The sequence below is a fragment of the Pterocles gutturalis genome, unplaced genomic scaffold (assembly GCF_000699245.1).
Source record: "Pterocles gutturalis isolate BGI_N339 unplaced genomic scaffold, ASM69924v1 scaffold33468, whole genome shotgun sequence".
Taxonomy (NCBI): domain Eukaryota; kingdom Metazoa; phylum Chordata; class Aves; order Pterocliformes; family Pteroclidae; genus Pterocles; species Pterocles gutturalis.
In genome coordinates, this window is record NW_010124123.1 from 9067 (window position 1) to 21489 (window position 12423).

Here is a 12423-nt window from a genome sequence, read left to right on the forward strand (position 1 = left end):
ATTGTTGCTAAATAATAGTTATTTAGGAGAGATGGGTGCATGCAAGTGGTTCTCCATTGCATTCCCTCAGCCAGAAAACAGTAATTTGGAGTGTTGCCAGAAGAACTTTTCAATTGTTGTACAAACTTTATTTGGAGTAGAGTTAACAAAGCTGTGAAGGTTACAGTATTTGCTTCATTATTAAAATGAATGCTGGTCTTACTTACACAGTCAGAAGGTGTATTTAATATTAAAAAAAGAACCCCGCTCCTCTTTTGCTGATGCCAGCTTTATGGGAGGCAAGAACAAGTTATAAATAAGCAGCTTCTTTATTGCTAGAGGCTGATATTAAAATCAGCTGGTACTACAGTGTTCAAGCCATTTTCTAAATACTTTTGTGATTTCAGAAGTTTTGACATTGAAGTTTTTCATGTGGTGGTTTTGCTACACTTACTTTGTTTTTAATTTAATAAATTTACTAATATATTTACTTTAAATCAGTTCTGTTGCACAATTTATGTTCAATAGTGTAGCAATATAATCAGGAAAGATCTATTTTGAATTAAAAACTTATTCTTCTCTACTGGCTATTTTTGATTATTTCAACTTTGCTTTTCCAAAGGAAAAAAAAAATCATGCAAGTTCTAGTTTGCAGGCTTTTGAAACCATTCTTTGCGGATAACGTGATTTCTTGAGACATGGATCACAAAGTAGAGCGGTAGGAGGGTTTGGCTTTTGGAATTTGAAAGAAATTTGTTCTACTCTTGACAATAAAAATAAATAGGCAAAAGATCTTAAAAAAACATCGAAGTTCTGATAATCTGTTACGTACCACAGCTGCCTCTTGTTGGGACGAGCCCTTTGTGTGTGACCCCCGCTGGGCTCTGTGTACTTGGCTTCGGTGACTGAGGATGCTCCAAGTGTTCTACAGCCAGTGGGACACAGAGACCAGGAGCTGCCACGGCTGTCCTTTCCTGAACCTGCTGCATGCTGTCTTTGAGATTTCAGTCTGTCCCTAACCACAATTATTTTTTTTTTTGCCCGCGTAGTTAGAAGCCCTGGTTAGTTTTGCATCGCTCTGAGATGCAAAGTTTCGTCTTCCATGTGTAGCACTACTGAATAAGTTTGAAATAGATTTTTTGCTTTTTAATCTCTTGTTTGGTTGCTACCCTGTGTTGTGACTTTTTGGGCAAATTGCATTCCCTCTGTGTCAAATTTCCTAGTCCAATAGTTGCTTTTAAAGCTTCCAAGGTGAAGAAGTAAGTGTTGTGTAAACACAGGGGTGGCTGTGCTGTCTTACAGCTGCTTGTTCTGTGTGTGACAAACTCGGGCAGTGGAATGAATGCTGTCTGAGTGATTCCTCTTACCATTTTGTTTTACTTTTTCTGCAGCTTCCACCCGTTTTGTGAAGTGTGAAAAGTGTCACCATTTTTTTGTTGTACTGTCAGAGGCAGACACGAAAAAGAGCATCATTAAAGAGCCTGAGTCAGCAGCAGAAGCTGTGAAATTGGCATTCCAGCAGAAACCACCGCCTCCACCGAAAAAGGTATGGTACTTCATTTCACCTCAGTGTTTCCATTTCAGCGTGGTGAAATGCTTTACTACTTAATATGCATCAGGTGTGTAACGGTCTGCTGTGACAGAGCAACAAACAAGAAAGACGATTAGCTCAAGATTAATCCTTTGAGAGCTATGTGACCTGGCGGAGCACTAATAAAGGGAATAAGTAGATCCAAGAAAAGTAGTTGGGCTTGTTTTCCTCTGGTGTTGTCCAGGGACTGAAGACCTGTACCTTCATTTTCTCTTTGTGATGCTGAGACTAATCTCAACTCTCACCAGCTGTAGTATTTTTTATTTTTTGCTGTGGCCTCGTATTCTGCAGCCTGGTGTTAAGCAGCTTCTTTCTGTAGTTGCTGAACCTTTTATTTGGCCTCTTTCTGGGCGAGAACTGTGGCTGATTAGCTTTTGGTGGTGACCCATCCTAAATTTTTTTCTTCTCCCAATTAGTGAGGGAGCTTATTGTGTTTCTCAGTTCCTAGTGGACTGCAGTGATTTCTAAAGCTGCACGTGGCTCCTGGATAGACCCCTTGTAAGACATTAAATATTCTTGAAATTTCAGTTCCTCTTACAAATCTGTGTGAAAATGGCAATGGGTTTAAATATTAGTAAGGGAGAACTGACAGACACAGTATGATTGTGGAAGTGCCATGTTTTTAAGTAAACTTATCAACAGGAATATATCTTTTATTTTAGATGTTGGATTTCTGTTTCTCAGTTCTGTAGTGGTTGGTTTAGACCAAAGTCTCATCTTTGGCACGATATACTATTTTTTTCTTGCTGCAAAGAGGTTTAGAAGTGTTACTAAGATTGAGTTATTTTCCAGATTTATAACTACCTCGACAAATACGTTGTTGGTCAGTGTTTTGCCAAGAAGGTGCTTTCGGTTGCTGTGTACAATCATTACAAGAGAATCTATAATAATATCCCAGCTAACCTGAGACAGCAAGCAGAAGTTGAAAAGCAGACTTCTTTAACGCCAAGAGGTTTGTAAGATGTTTAGTATTTTTCTGGTCGAATAAACCTTACCATTTCAGGGCCCTAACTTAAGAACCTGAGGTTTTTTTCACCTTGACACTAGGTAATTGAAATGATTTGAAAGACTTTCTGTTAAATTTAGTTTTCATTGTATGTGAACTTCTGTGATTTATTTAAATAGTAATCCAGAAGGTTTATGGTGCTGTGGGTACTGCCTGCTGTGTTAAATGTTTAGCATTTGTTTTACTGGCACTTATTATTAGGTATTTTCCTTTAACTTTATAAAGTGAGCCTCCTGAATTTTTCTTTCTAATCTCATTTACTGCTTAACAGTAAATCTGCTGCTTAATCTTGCAAGCGACAATGAAGATCACGAAGACAATATTTTTCATCTGTAACTTGATGAATAGCCAGCTTTCTAACCTCCCCTGCTGCTGTTGGCAGCATCTGTTGGTCACCATGGTATTGTTCCATATCTAGCAGGTGTAGATGGACTTACTCTTGGCAGTACTTTTGCTACTGAGTAAGTGTGTAGCTATGTTGATCTAATTTATTTTTAGAAATAGGATTAAGTTACTGACTCTGATTCAAAGTGTACCTATATTTTTTTTTTTTAAGGTGTTTTGTTCTGTATTGCAATAGATAGTATGCTAAGCAAACAGAATCTTCTTTGTTCTTTAAATTTATGTAAAGTAGTATTTTAACTGAGAGGGAAACATTAGTAGCACTTTTCTGGTGGTGGTAGCAGAGCAGTTGTGTACCTGGCACGGAGAAGTTCCTGACCCTCCACAGGAAGATAAGATGGTGTACACCCGGAGGGACTGGCAGGGAACATTTATCATGGATAGTACCTTGAAATATATTAAATCTTACATTGTAACACTCAGATATAAATGTGAGAGTTTAAGGAAGCCTTTTCAAAACAAAATTATAGCATTTTCCCCCCTTCTATAAGTGGCTTTAAAATGAAAATCTAATCAAAGGTAATAGTCTGTCCCTGTTTTAAGCAGTGGAAAGCTTGCTGTCATTTTAAAAGCCTGCAAGTTGGGGTTTGGGTTCATTTTGACAGCAATAAAAGCTAATTAATGTGGGGATTTCTTGTTAGAAGTACATTCATACATAGTGATGAGATGTATTCAGAAGAGGGCAAGAGGTGGAGAATTTATAAGCTTTTATATAAATATAAACTTATTTTTTATTACTGTTTTCATCCTCTCTCTTAGAATTAGAAATCAGAAGACGGGAGGATGAGTACAGATTTACAAGTAAGTGAACTCTCTCCTCATGTCCTCTTCTGTAACATCTACTCTTCTGATGTTAATGTAGAATAGTCTTTAGTGACCACTAGTTTGAAATGCTGGGTAGAATCCTGTCTGCTTTTCTTATGCAAGTAAATTTAATGGATGGCATTGACCATATTTTTAACTAAAGTTACTAGGATCTGACTCGTTATATAGTTCATCTAGGTGGAAAGCAAGTAAAATCTAAAGATGCCTTTTATGGTTTTTAAAATAATTATTGTCCTTAGAGTTGTCCTCAATAGGACAAGTGGAAATTGAGATTTATTTTTAATTTAGAACTGAGCACTGCTTATATTAATAATGCCACACAAGACATGATGGGAGGTACCTAATAAGGGAAGTTAGGCAGCTGTGTTCTGCAGGGTAGTTGTGCTCTTTAATGGCATTCTGAGGTTCAAGGTGACAGTGCCTCTTTTGTTTTTTCTTCTTAATCTGAGTGAGGTCAGATTGTTTTCAGTTCACCAGAACTCTCACTAGCTATCAAACTTCTTAGTCTAGTGTAGATCAATTTGTAATCCCAGTTATAGCTCTTCAAACTGTTTTCTTCATCTTGAGTATTCTACCTTCAAACCAAATAAAATTCTAGTGCTCTGAAAAAAGAAAATCCAGCTCAATCTCTATATCCATGTGTAGAGACAAGACCTGTAACAACTCATCTAAGACAGGCTTTTCGGTCTTGAGAGTAGACCTGTGCATTGCTTTTGGAATTGTTATGGCATACAAGTTCTTGTACTTTTTCATCATGGGGATGAACGGCTTGGGTTTGTTTCTTCTTATGTGTTAAAAACAAAAATGAGTCAGTTTATAAGGACTGAAAATTTCTCCTGGTTTTGATGTAGAGGAATATTTTTAGATAATCCACTCTGCCAGGGGAAATTTTTTCATATATGCAAATATATGCTTGTGCAAAAATGATTGGAACTTGTTTTTGTAAAAGTTGTGCCATATTTCTGTTGCAGTCCTATCTGTAAACTTCTGTCCAGATAGAATTGTGGGTTTGCAAAGCAAAACAGAAGAATCAAGGTTTTATTGTGTATTTAAGGTAATGGCAGACCTTGTCAGTGCTCAAACAGTGCTGTTATTGTTCTCTTCAGAACTGCTGCAAATCGCTGGAATCAGTCCACATGGTAATGCTTTAGGAGCATCGATGCAGCAACAAATGAACCAGCAGATACCTCAGGAGAAACGGGGAGGAGAAGTACTAGATTCACCTAATGATGACATAAAACTTGAAAAAAGTAATATTTTGCTGCTTGGACCAACTGGATCAGGTATACAGCTGCATGTTTTTCTAGGTGTCAGATTTTTCTTAGAGTTTATTGTTAGTGGATGTTTTTCCTCTCTTGTGGTTATTCCAGTTTGGTGTATAAAAGCCTAAACTGTGAATTCTAAACTGGGATTTTTGTGTTTTCATGCTGTGGTAACAAGCTGAGCTAAGTGGCCTTGAAAAGGAAGGAGGTCTTGTGTAGGTTTTTTTTCTTTAAAAAGCCAGTATTATTTACCAACTGATTAAACTGTGCAAGTTTCAGTAAGCTGAAATAGGACACATTTAAAGTTTTTCTGCTTTAGGTGGCAATCTGAGATGCTGTGGTTAGTGTTGTTTCACCTCTGGGAGAGATCAGTTACAGGAGGGGTTAAAAGAGAAATTATATTTGTGTATTCATAAGGAGTGGGAGTGTTTGTGCTGAAGTGATAGCATTTTGCAGATTTATTTGGGAGAACATTCACTAAATAATATTTTAATTTTGTTTCTCCCCACCTTCAAAGCAGGAGCAGTTGGACTTTGCACTGCACCCTGAGTGTCTGCAAAGGACTACTGATTTATTTAATCTCTAATCTATGCAAGTACATGGATTTTGGTTTTTATATTGTGTGACATTTGTGATGCCGTGTGCATTTCAAGCTGCCTCAAATGGACACTATTAGTCTAATTCAGAAATACGGCTTGACAAGGTAAAAAACACTGTTTATGAAAACTGGTTTCCTTGGAAAATATTCTTATATGAGTAAATGAACATGCTGGCATCATTCAAAATGTCTAATGATGGTGACGATAAATATTTGGGTTTGGGTACTCTAAAGAAATGTATGGAAGTTATCACATACAGTTTTTATTTTATCAGGTAAAACCTTGCTGGCTCAGACTCTCGCTAAATGCCTAGATGTACCTTTTGCTATCTGTGATTGTACCACCTTGACTCAAGCTGGCTATGTTGGGGAAGACATCGAATCTGTCATTGCGAAACTCCTGCAAGATGCCAACTACAATGTAGAAAAAGCTCAGCAAGGTAAACTTCGGCAACGTGTTTCCTGAAGTTCATTCATAGACTGTATTAATCTTGCCTAAATGCTCTAAACTTTGAGACCACCAGTATTTCTGTGATTTATATTTCTTTTGCATGTACCTGAATTTTAATGCTTTAAATCAGAAATAATAAACCTGAAAAGAGCTCTAAGAATATCTTGTAGTTTTTGTTCTTGTCCATAGGTGGAGAAGGTTGCATATATTTTTGCAATCTACAGTATGGAATTAGAACAGACTGCTGCTGTCTTAAATTATGTTCTCCCCTGTGTGTAAGTTCTTCTTTCTCTTAAAAAGTGCAGTCTTCCTTAAATCCATTCTCTGTAACTGCAGGGATTGTTTTTTTGGATGAAGTAGATAAGATTGGCAGCGTTCCTGGTATTCACCAGTTACGGGATGTCGGAGGAGAAGGTGTTCAACAAGTAAGTACTTCTGTGGAGTGATTTTACTCCGTAAGTGAACAGCCCAGCAAGTCCACATATCATCCTATCATCTGTCAAATAGCACAGGCGTGTGTAAAGTCATAGTTCTTCAGTTCCTCAATTATTAACCTTTGAAACCCTCTCACCAATTAAAAAAAAAAACCAAACTCAAAAGTAACTTGAGACTGCTTCACAGAAATGTTTTAATTGGCAAAGTCTTTGCAGCATTCAGATAGCCAGTTGCATAATGTAGGCAAGAACAGATAACATTTTCCATTTTGACAAAACTCTTAAAGGAACACATTATAGGTGCAGCTTGTAATGTACATGGGAGTCACATTAAAGAAAGTTGGGTTTTTTTTTTTCTGTCCTTGAATGGGATTGTTTGTATCATGTGAAAAACTGATTTCTTTAGACACTGTTACTATAAAGCCGTAAGAGATTTAAAAATATAAATAAATCTGTGAAAGTAAGCACAGTGTGATGAACCTTGTTGTATGACGCTGCACAGTGGATTTTTTTTATTGTTTTTCTTCTTTTCTCCTTAGGGCTTGTTAAAATTACTGGAAGGCACAATAGTAAATGTTCCAGAAAAGAATTCTCGTAAACTACGTGGAGAAACGGTGCAGGTTGACACAACGAATATCCTCTTTGTAGCTTCTGGTGCTTTTAATGGTCTTGACAGAATTATCAGCAGGAGGAAAAATGAAAAAGTGAGTGCATCAGGCTGGATCTGAACTGCAAAATTATCATCTTAATTACTGCTCACAGTACTGACTCCTAAAGGTCTCGCTATATTTGTAAACCCACTAAGGTTGTTTGTAGAGCGGTGGTTTTCCATCTGGTATCTGGGAATGTGAGGTCAAGCCTAAGAAAGGTGGCGAAGAGCGAGTCCATTGTTAGTAGGCTTAAGTAGCTTGCAGTGGTCTCTGCTTCCACAGAGAAATTTTTAGCATACACAAATAGGGATGAAATGGAGGGCGGGAAGGGTTGAAAAGTGTTGGTAGAGCACTTTCAGGCTGTACTTTAGTGGTACACTTTACGTTGTTGTCAATGAGTCTTACGTTTTTTAAAAACAGAATATGTGAAACAATTTTATCAGCTGTAATAGGATTTTTTTCAGCTGCCGTGTACCAAGCATGAAACTGGAAAAAAGCTTTTTTTCCTACTGATATCCAGAGGTTTACTGTTGATACTCAGATAGTTTGAGCAAATGGTGCTAAAAGCTGTCGTCATCTTAAAAGACCTAGTCACGCAATTTGTTATTTTGAATATTAGTGTTTGGGCATCTTCTGGCTGCAGCTTTCTGACAAAGTGTGCACCCTGTTTCTATTAGGGGAGTGACTGAAATAGAAATTGCTGTTTATGATAATTCATGTAGCTTTTCATTAAAACATTCTTGTATGTCTTTGCTTCACTTCTGAAGAGCCCTTTTTAGTGTCATTGGTATTTGTAAACTTACCAGGACATGTCACTAACTTGTTTTTAATTTTAAAAATTGCTCTTAGTCTGTGTTGATACCTTACCCAGGGAATTAAATGTTTCAAGAAAACATGTGCAAAGCATCCTATTTTACTATAAGTAATTTTGTGAGATTGAATTAATATGTAATGACATAATCAGTCACTCTAGATTTTTTTTTATGCGTATGGAACATGATTTACTTACATAAAGAAGATTTAACTATTATAGTTCTGTAAGCATGACACGTTTGTTTTGCAGTATCTAGGATTTGGGACGCCAGCTAATATGGGAAAAGGCCGAAGGGCTGCAGCAGCAGCTGATCTCGCTAATATAAGCGGAGAGTCAAATCCACATGAAGATATGGAAGAAAAGGATCGCTTGCTGCGTCACGTGGAAGCCAGAGATCTCATTGAGTTTGGCATGATTCCTGAGTTTGTGGGACGTTTGCCCGTTGTGGTTCCTCTGCACAGCCTAGATGAGAAAACTCTTGTACGGATTCTAACTGAGCCACGAAATGCTGTGGTTCCTCAATACCAGGCACTTTTCAGCATGGATAAGGTTCGGATTTTTATTTGACAACTCTTCAATATTCTTGTTTATAAATCCAGTGTTAAAGTGATCTAAAATACCCATTGAAATAACTTCTTCCCCCCTGGCGTGCACTTCCCCACTGAAAAAAAAGTAAACTAACTCGTTAAAACCTGACTGGTTTAGATCTGACTTAAATGCTAGATGTTCTGGTCTGTGACAAGTAAATTGCTACTTTTCGTTATTTCAGTAACACTTGTGGTATCACACTCAACACGCTATTGGTTATAAATGAAATAATTACCTAACCTTACCATTTTTCTCTATGTAGTGTGAATTAAATGTCACTGAAGATGCGTTGAAGGCTATAGCCAGACTGGCCCTGGACAGAAAAACTGGTGCAAGAGGTCTTCGATCTATAATGGTGAGTAAATCAAGGCTCATATTGAGTAAATGCAGCTACCTACTACGTTCATGTGGATGGACCTAATTGTGATAATTTTTCAGTCCAAACCTCAGTTCTGGGACTTTCATGGATACAGTAAGTCGTCTTCTAAAACTGTGGGTGTTCAGATTTCTTCCAAGAAAGTCCTCTAGCTCTGAAACTCACTTGCTAACTGTATTGTTATGCAGAAATTTTCTTTTTCCCCTCTTTCTTGTAGGAAAAGCTGCTGCTGGAGCCCATGTTTGAAGTGCCCAATTCTGACATCGTATGTGTGGAAGTTGACAAAGATGTTGTAGAAGGCAAAAAAGAGCCAGGATACATTAGGTAAAGCCATACTGGAAGTGTCAGAACAGACGAGTAATGCAGCCAGACAGGTATTCTGCTGTTTGCTGTAGGAACAGCTGTATGAACACAAAACCATGCACACAGCCTAGAAAGGATCCAGGGATCTGTGTGCTGTACGCAGCAGAATTAGTGCCTTTTCTGTGCTAGAGACTCTGGGTTTGTATTGCTTTAGTTTTTATAGAAATTTTAAAATAAACTTACCTATGGAGTTACTTTAAGCCTTTTGTGTGTGTGTACCTGTAGAAGTAAATTATAAGTTAACAGTAAAAATCTGAAGTTTAATTGTGATTGTACTGAAGTTCCTGAAACAGAACTTTTTCCTTCCTCCTACTTTGTATCACTGAAGTGGTTTCTTTTTTTTTTTTCACACAAGCTCCAGGCTGCTGCAGTTTTCTTCTCCGTTGCTCTTGAAGCAGTGGAGAGCCACAGGGGCACATCTGTTGATTTACCAAACTCTTATTAAAATAATCAATTTAATGTTGCAAGGATTGTGTTATGGTAAACGTGGTGGAACACTGAAAGCACTGGACAAATGGGATTTAAAAATAATTTTAGTGAACAAAGGATGGATTTGAGAGTGGATGGGTCGGGTTAAAAACACAGGTCTCGGAAATTTAGGAACTGTGGCTTGATTTCTACCTCTGACAACTTTTTTGGGTGACTTTCTTCACTGAGGTACATGCTTTGTATTCATCTGTGTCTGTGCCTAAGCATGGCTCAGCACACCCGATGTCTGTGGTTGGAGTGGAAGGTGTTATGCCGACACTGACAGTTGCTTTAAGTGATTTTGTAGAGGGCCAGCAGTCGTGCTTGCTGGAAATATTAAATTTACTGATTAAATCAAACGACTTAACTGAATTCAACAGACTTGTGATTTTCAGTAATGAGACTGCACCCTGGTAGTTGTGTAAATCTGCCCAGCACCATGTTCAGGTCAGAAGGTCGTTTAGCAGATGGATGCTTGTCAGAACATTTGTCATTAGGGCGCCTTGCAGATGGTGTGTTTACATGAAGCTGTGGAAACTGTCTCCGTTCTTTTCCTCCATTTCTAAAGTATCTGATCCGTTCGTTTTAATTATAGGGCTCCCACTAAAGATTCATCTGAAGAAGAATACGACTCTGGTGTTGAGGAGGAAGGCTGGCCTCGACAAGCAGATGCTGCAAACCATTAAATACTGTCAGAATGCTCGCCCGCATAAAGCGCACTTGGTTATTTCCTTACGATTGCCTCTGGCTTCAGCCTGATACTAAAGGCATTGGATCTATCTCGGAAATGATACGCGATGAGGAACTTTGTTAGAGAAATCAGATTGTGTATTTTATTGCAACATCACATTGATTTATTTGATGGACATTGTGTGGACTTGGATGGCATAATGTTCAAAGATGAATTGTATATTACACTTGTTCAATTAAAATGTATAGCAAATATAGCAGCACCTGGATTGCGCTTTCTAGAAACTAAACCAGCAGTGCAGGTGCTGCCAATAGTTAGATTTTACAATGTTACTCTACAAATGGGAAATCAAGATTAATAATTAGTTGAGTGTGAATAAACGGTGAGCTCCTCGTACAACTCACAGGGGGTTCCGTTCAAGTCAGTGTTAGATTTCTGCTGGTCTTTGAAACCTGACGGGTGCTGGAGTGACCTGTTACAGTGGTGGGGGAAGAAGCCCTTGCGACAAGATTTTGGAAAAAACTGGGACACACTTTATGACACTGCTGGGAGATTTTGCTAAAATGTGACACTGGTTTGTTGCAGAAATTTAAATGCAATATCAAAATAATATCCTTTTCCTTCACCTTTCCACTAGGAGTAAGTTTCAGTCACCTTGAATACTCTGAACGAAGGTGAAGTCAGCAATTTGCTAATTTTCCAGAAGGGTAGACGGGATTTCTAGGACGCGGTAAGCCATCTGAATTTGGATGAGAAGTCGACATAAATTTTTAAATATTAATGTTCTAATATAGTACATTTTGTTTAACGTATTGGAACTATCATGCATCAATTTTTTGGTGCCAGGTATTTGCCCAACCTATCTTATAATGTTAGGAGATGAAAGAAGTAAATGTATAATATTTTTGATGTAATGGGTAGTGATTGTTCACACGACACAGTGCTTTTTAAGTTATACGCTCGAACGCTAGCATTGCATCTTGTGGGTTTTGTCTTTGATTTTTAGTCTTGCAGCAAAGCAACCCTCCCTCTTCTGTTCCACACCAAAATTAATTCAATCCTTTAGGAAAGTCTTTGTAAAACAAACACTAAAGGACCTGTATGTTTTTTGATTTGTTTCAGGAATTAAAATTGTTGCTTACAACTTTGCTTTGTCCTTCGGTGATACGTGGACTTAAGTTTTACTGATCCCTTTTTCTAAAATTGTCATTCAAGCTCTTTAAATAAAACTTTCATCATTCTTTTCAGGCTAGGGGATATTTTAGGACAGGAAGGGATACTGCAGATGGATTGACCCTATATTTGTTGTTAATTTTCGTTGTTAATTTTTGTCGTGTCACTTTTATGTAATATTTGTGTTCTTACCTAGAAGCAGTGTGACATGCAGTTGTAGCCAGGTGCAGCAGATACTTCCCTTGGGATTTCAGGATTTTTCAGGTTAAATGACCGACTAATGGTTCGGAAGAAGCTGCATTTGGATTTTTAGGATATTTCTAGAAGCTTAGTCCCCTCAAAATGGGAATCTGGTGAACTATCTGTAACTGCATCCTCACTTTCCTTTTTGTAGAGTGAAAAAAAAATATAACCGCTTTTAATTCTGAATCCTTTCATTTAAATCCTTTTTTAAACGGATTGAAAAAAACCCCACATCTTAGGCAAAAACTGTTCAACAACTTAGTTTTGAAAGTTGTTTGGAATTATGTAACTGAGAACTGTTTTTAAGGAAACAAAATGCCGTGTAACTACAGTTTGTACCTCACCTCTGGCGTTTGAATAAAACAAAGCGAATCTATTCAAGCAGCGGAGAGTTGTCATCCCTCGTGTCAGCGCCAGAAATTTTAAATTTCGTGGGTATTTGGAGCTTTTGAGGCTTTTTTAAGTGAAGGTCCCCCTCTTCTGCCCCTCGCTGGAGGCAGCTGCGGTGC

The 12423-nt window shown here is 37.8% G+C and overlaps 1 protein-coding gene across 1 annotated transcript in view; it reads left to right on the forward strand.

Annotated features, from left to right (window-relative positions):
* CLPX (caseinolytic mitochondrial matrix peptidase chaperone subunit) overlaps nucleotides 1-10991 on the forward strand; it is a 16117-nt gene extending 5126 nt beyond the window's left edge. The window contains exons 3-13 of the mRNA XM_010078168.1: nucleotides 1371-1525; nucleotides 2363-2522; nucleotides 3738-3779; nucleotides 4910-5086; nucleotides 5939-6103; nucleotides 6451-6539; nucleotides 7088-7252; nucleotides 8262-8561; nucleotides 8863-8955; nucleotides 9194-9300; nucleotides 10403-10991. Of these exons, the coding sequence (XP_010076470.1) occupies nucleotides 4963-5086; nucleotides 5939-6103; nucleotides 6451-6539; nucleotides 7088-7252; nucleotides 8262-8561; nucleotides 8863-8955; nucleotides 9194-9300; nucleotides 10403-10493 (1134 nt within the window). The 5' untranslated portion in view covers nucleotides 1371-1525; nucleotides 2363-2522; nucleotides 3738-3779; nucleotides 4910-4962 and the 3' untranslated portion in view covers nucleotides 10494-10991. The remainder of the gene's footprint in view (nucleotides 1-1370; nucleotides 1526-2362; nucleotides 2523-3737; nucleotides 3780-4909; nucleotides 5087-5938; nucleotides 6104-6450; nucleotides 6540-7087; nucleotides 7253-8261; nucleotides 8562-8862; nucleotides 8956-9193; nucleotides 9301-10402) is intronic.
* The last annotated feature ends 1432 nt before the right edge of the window (nucleotides 10992-12423 follow it).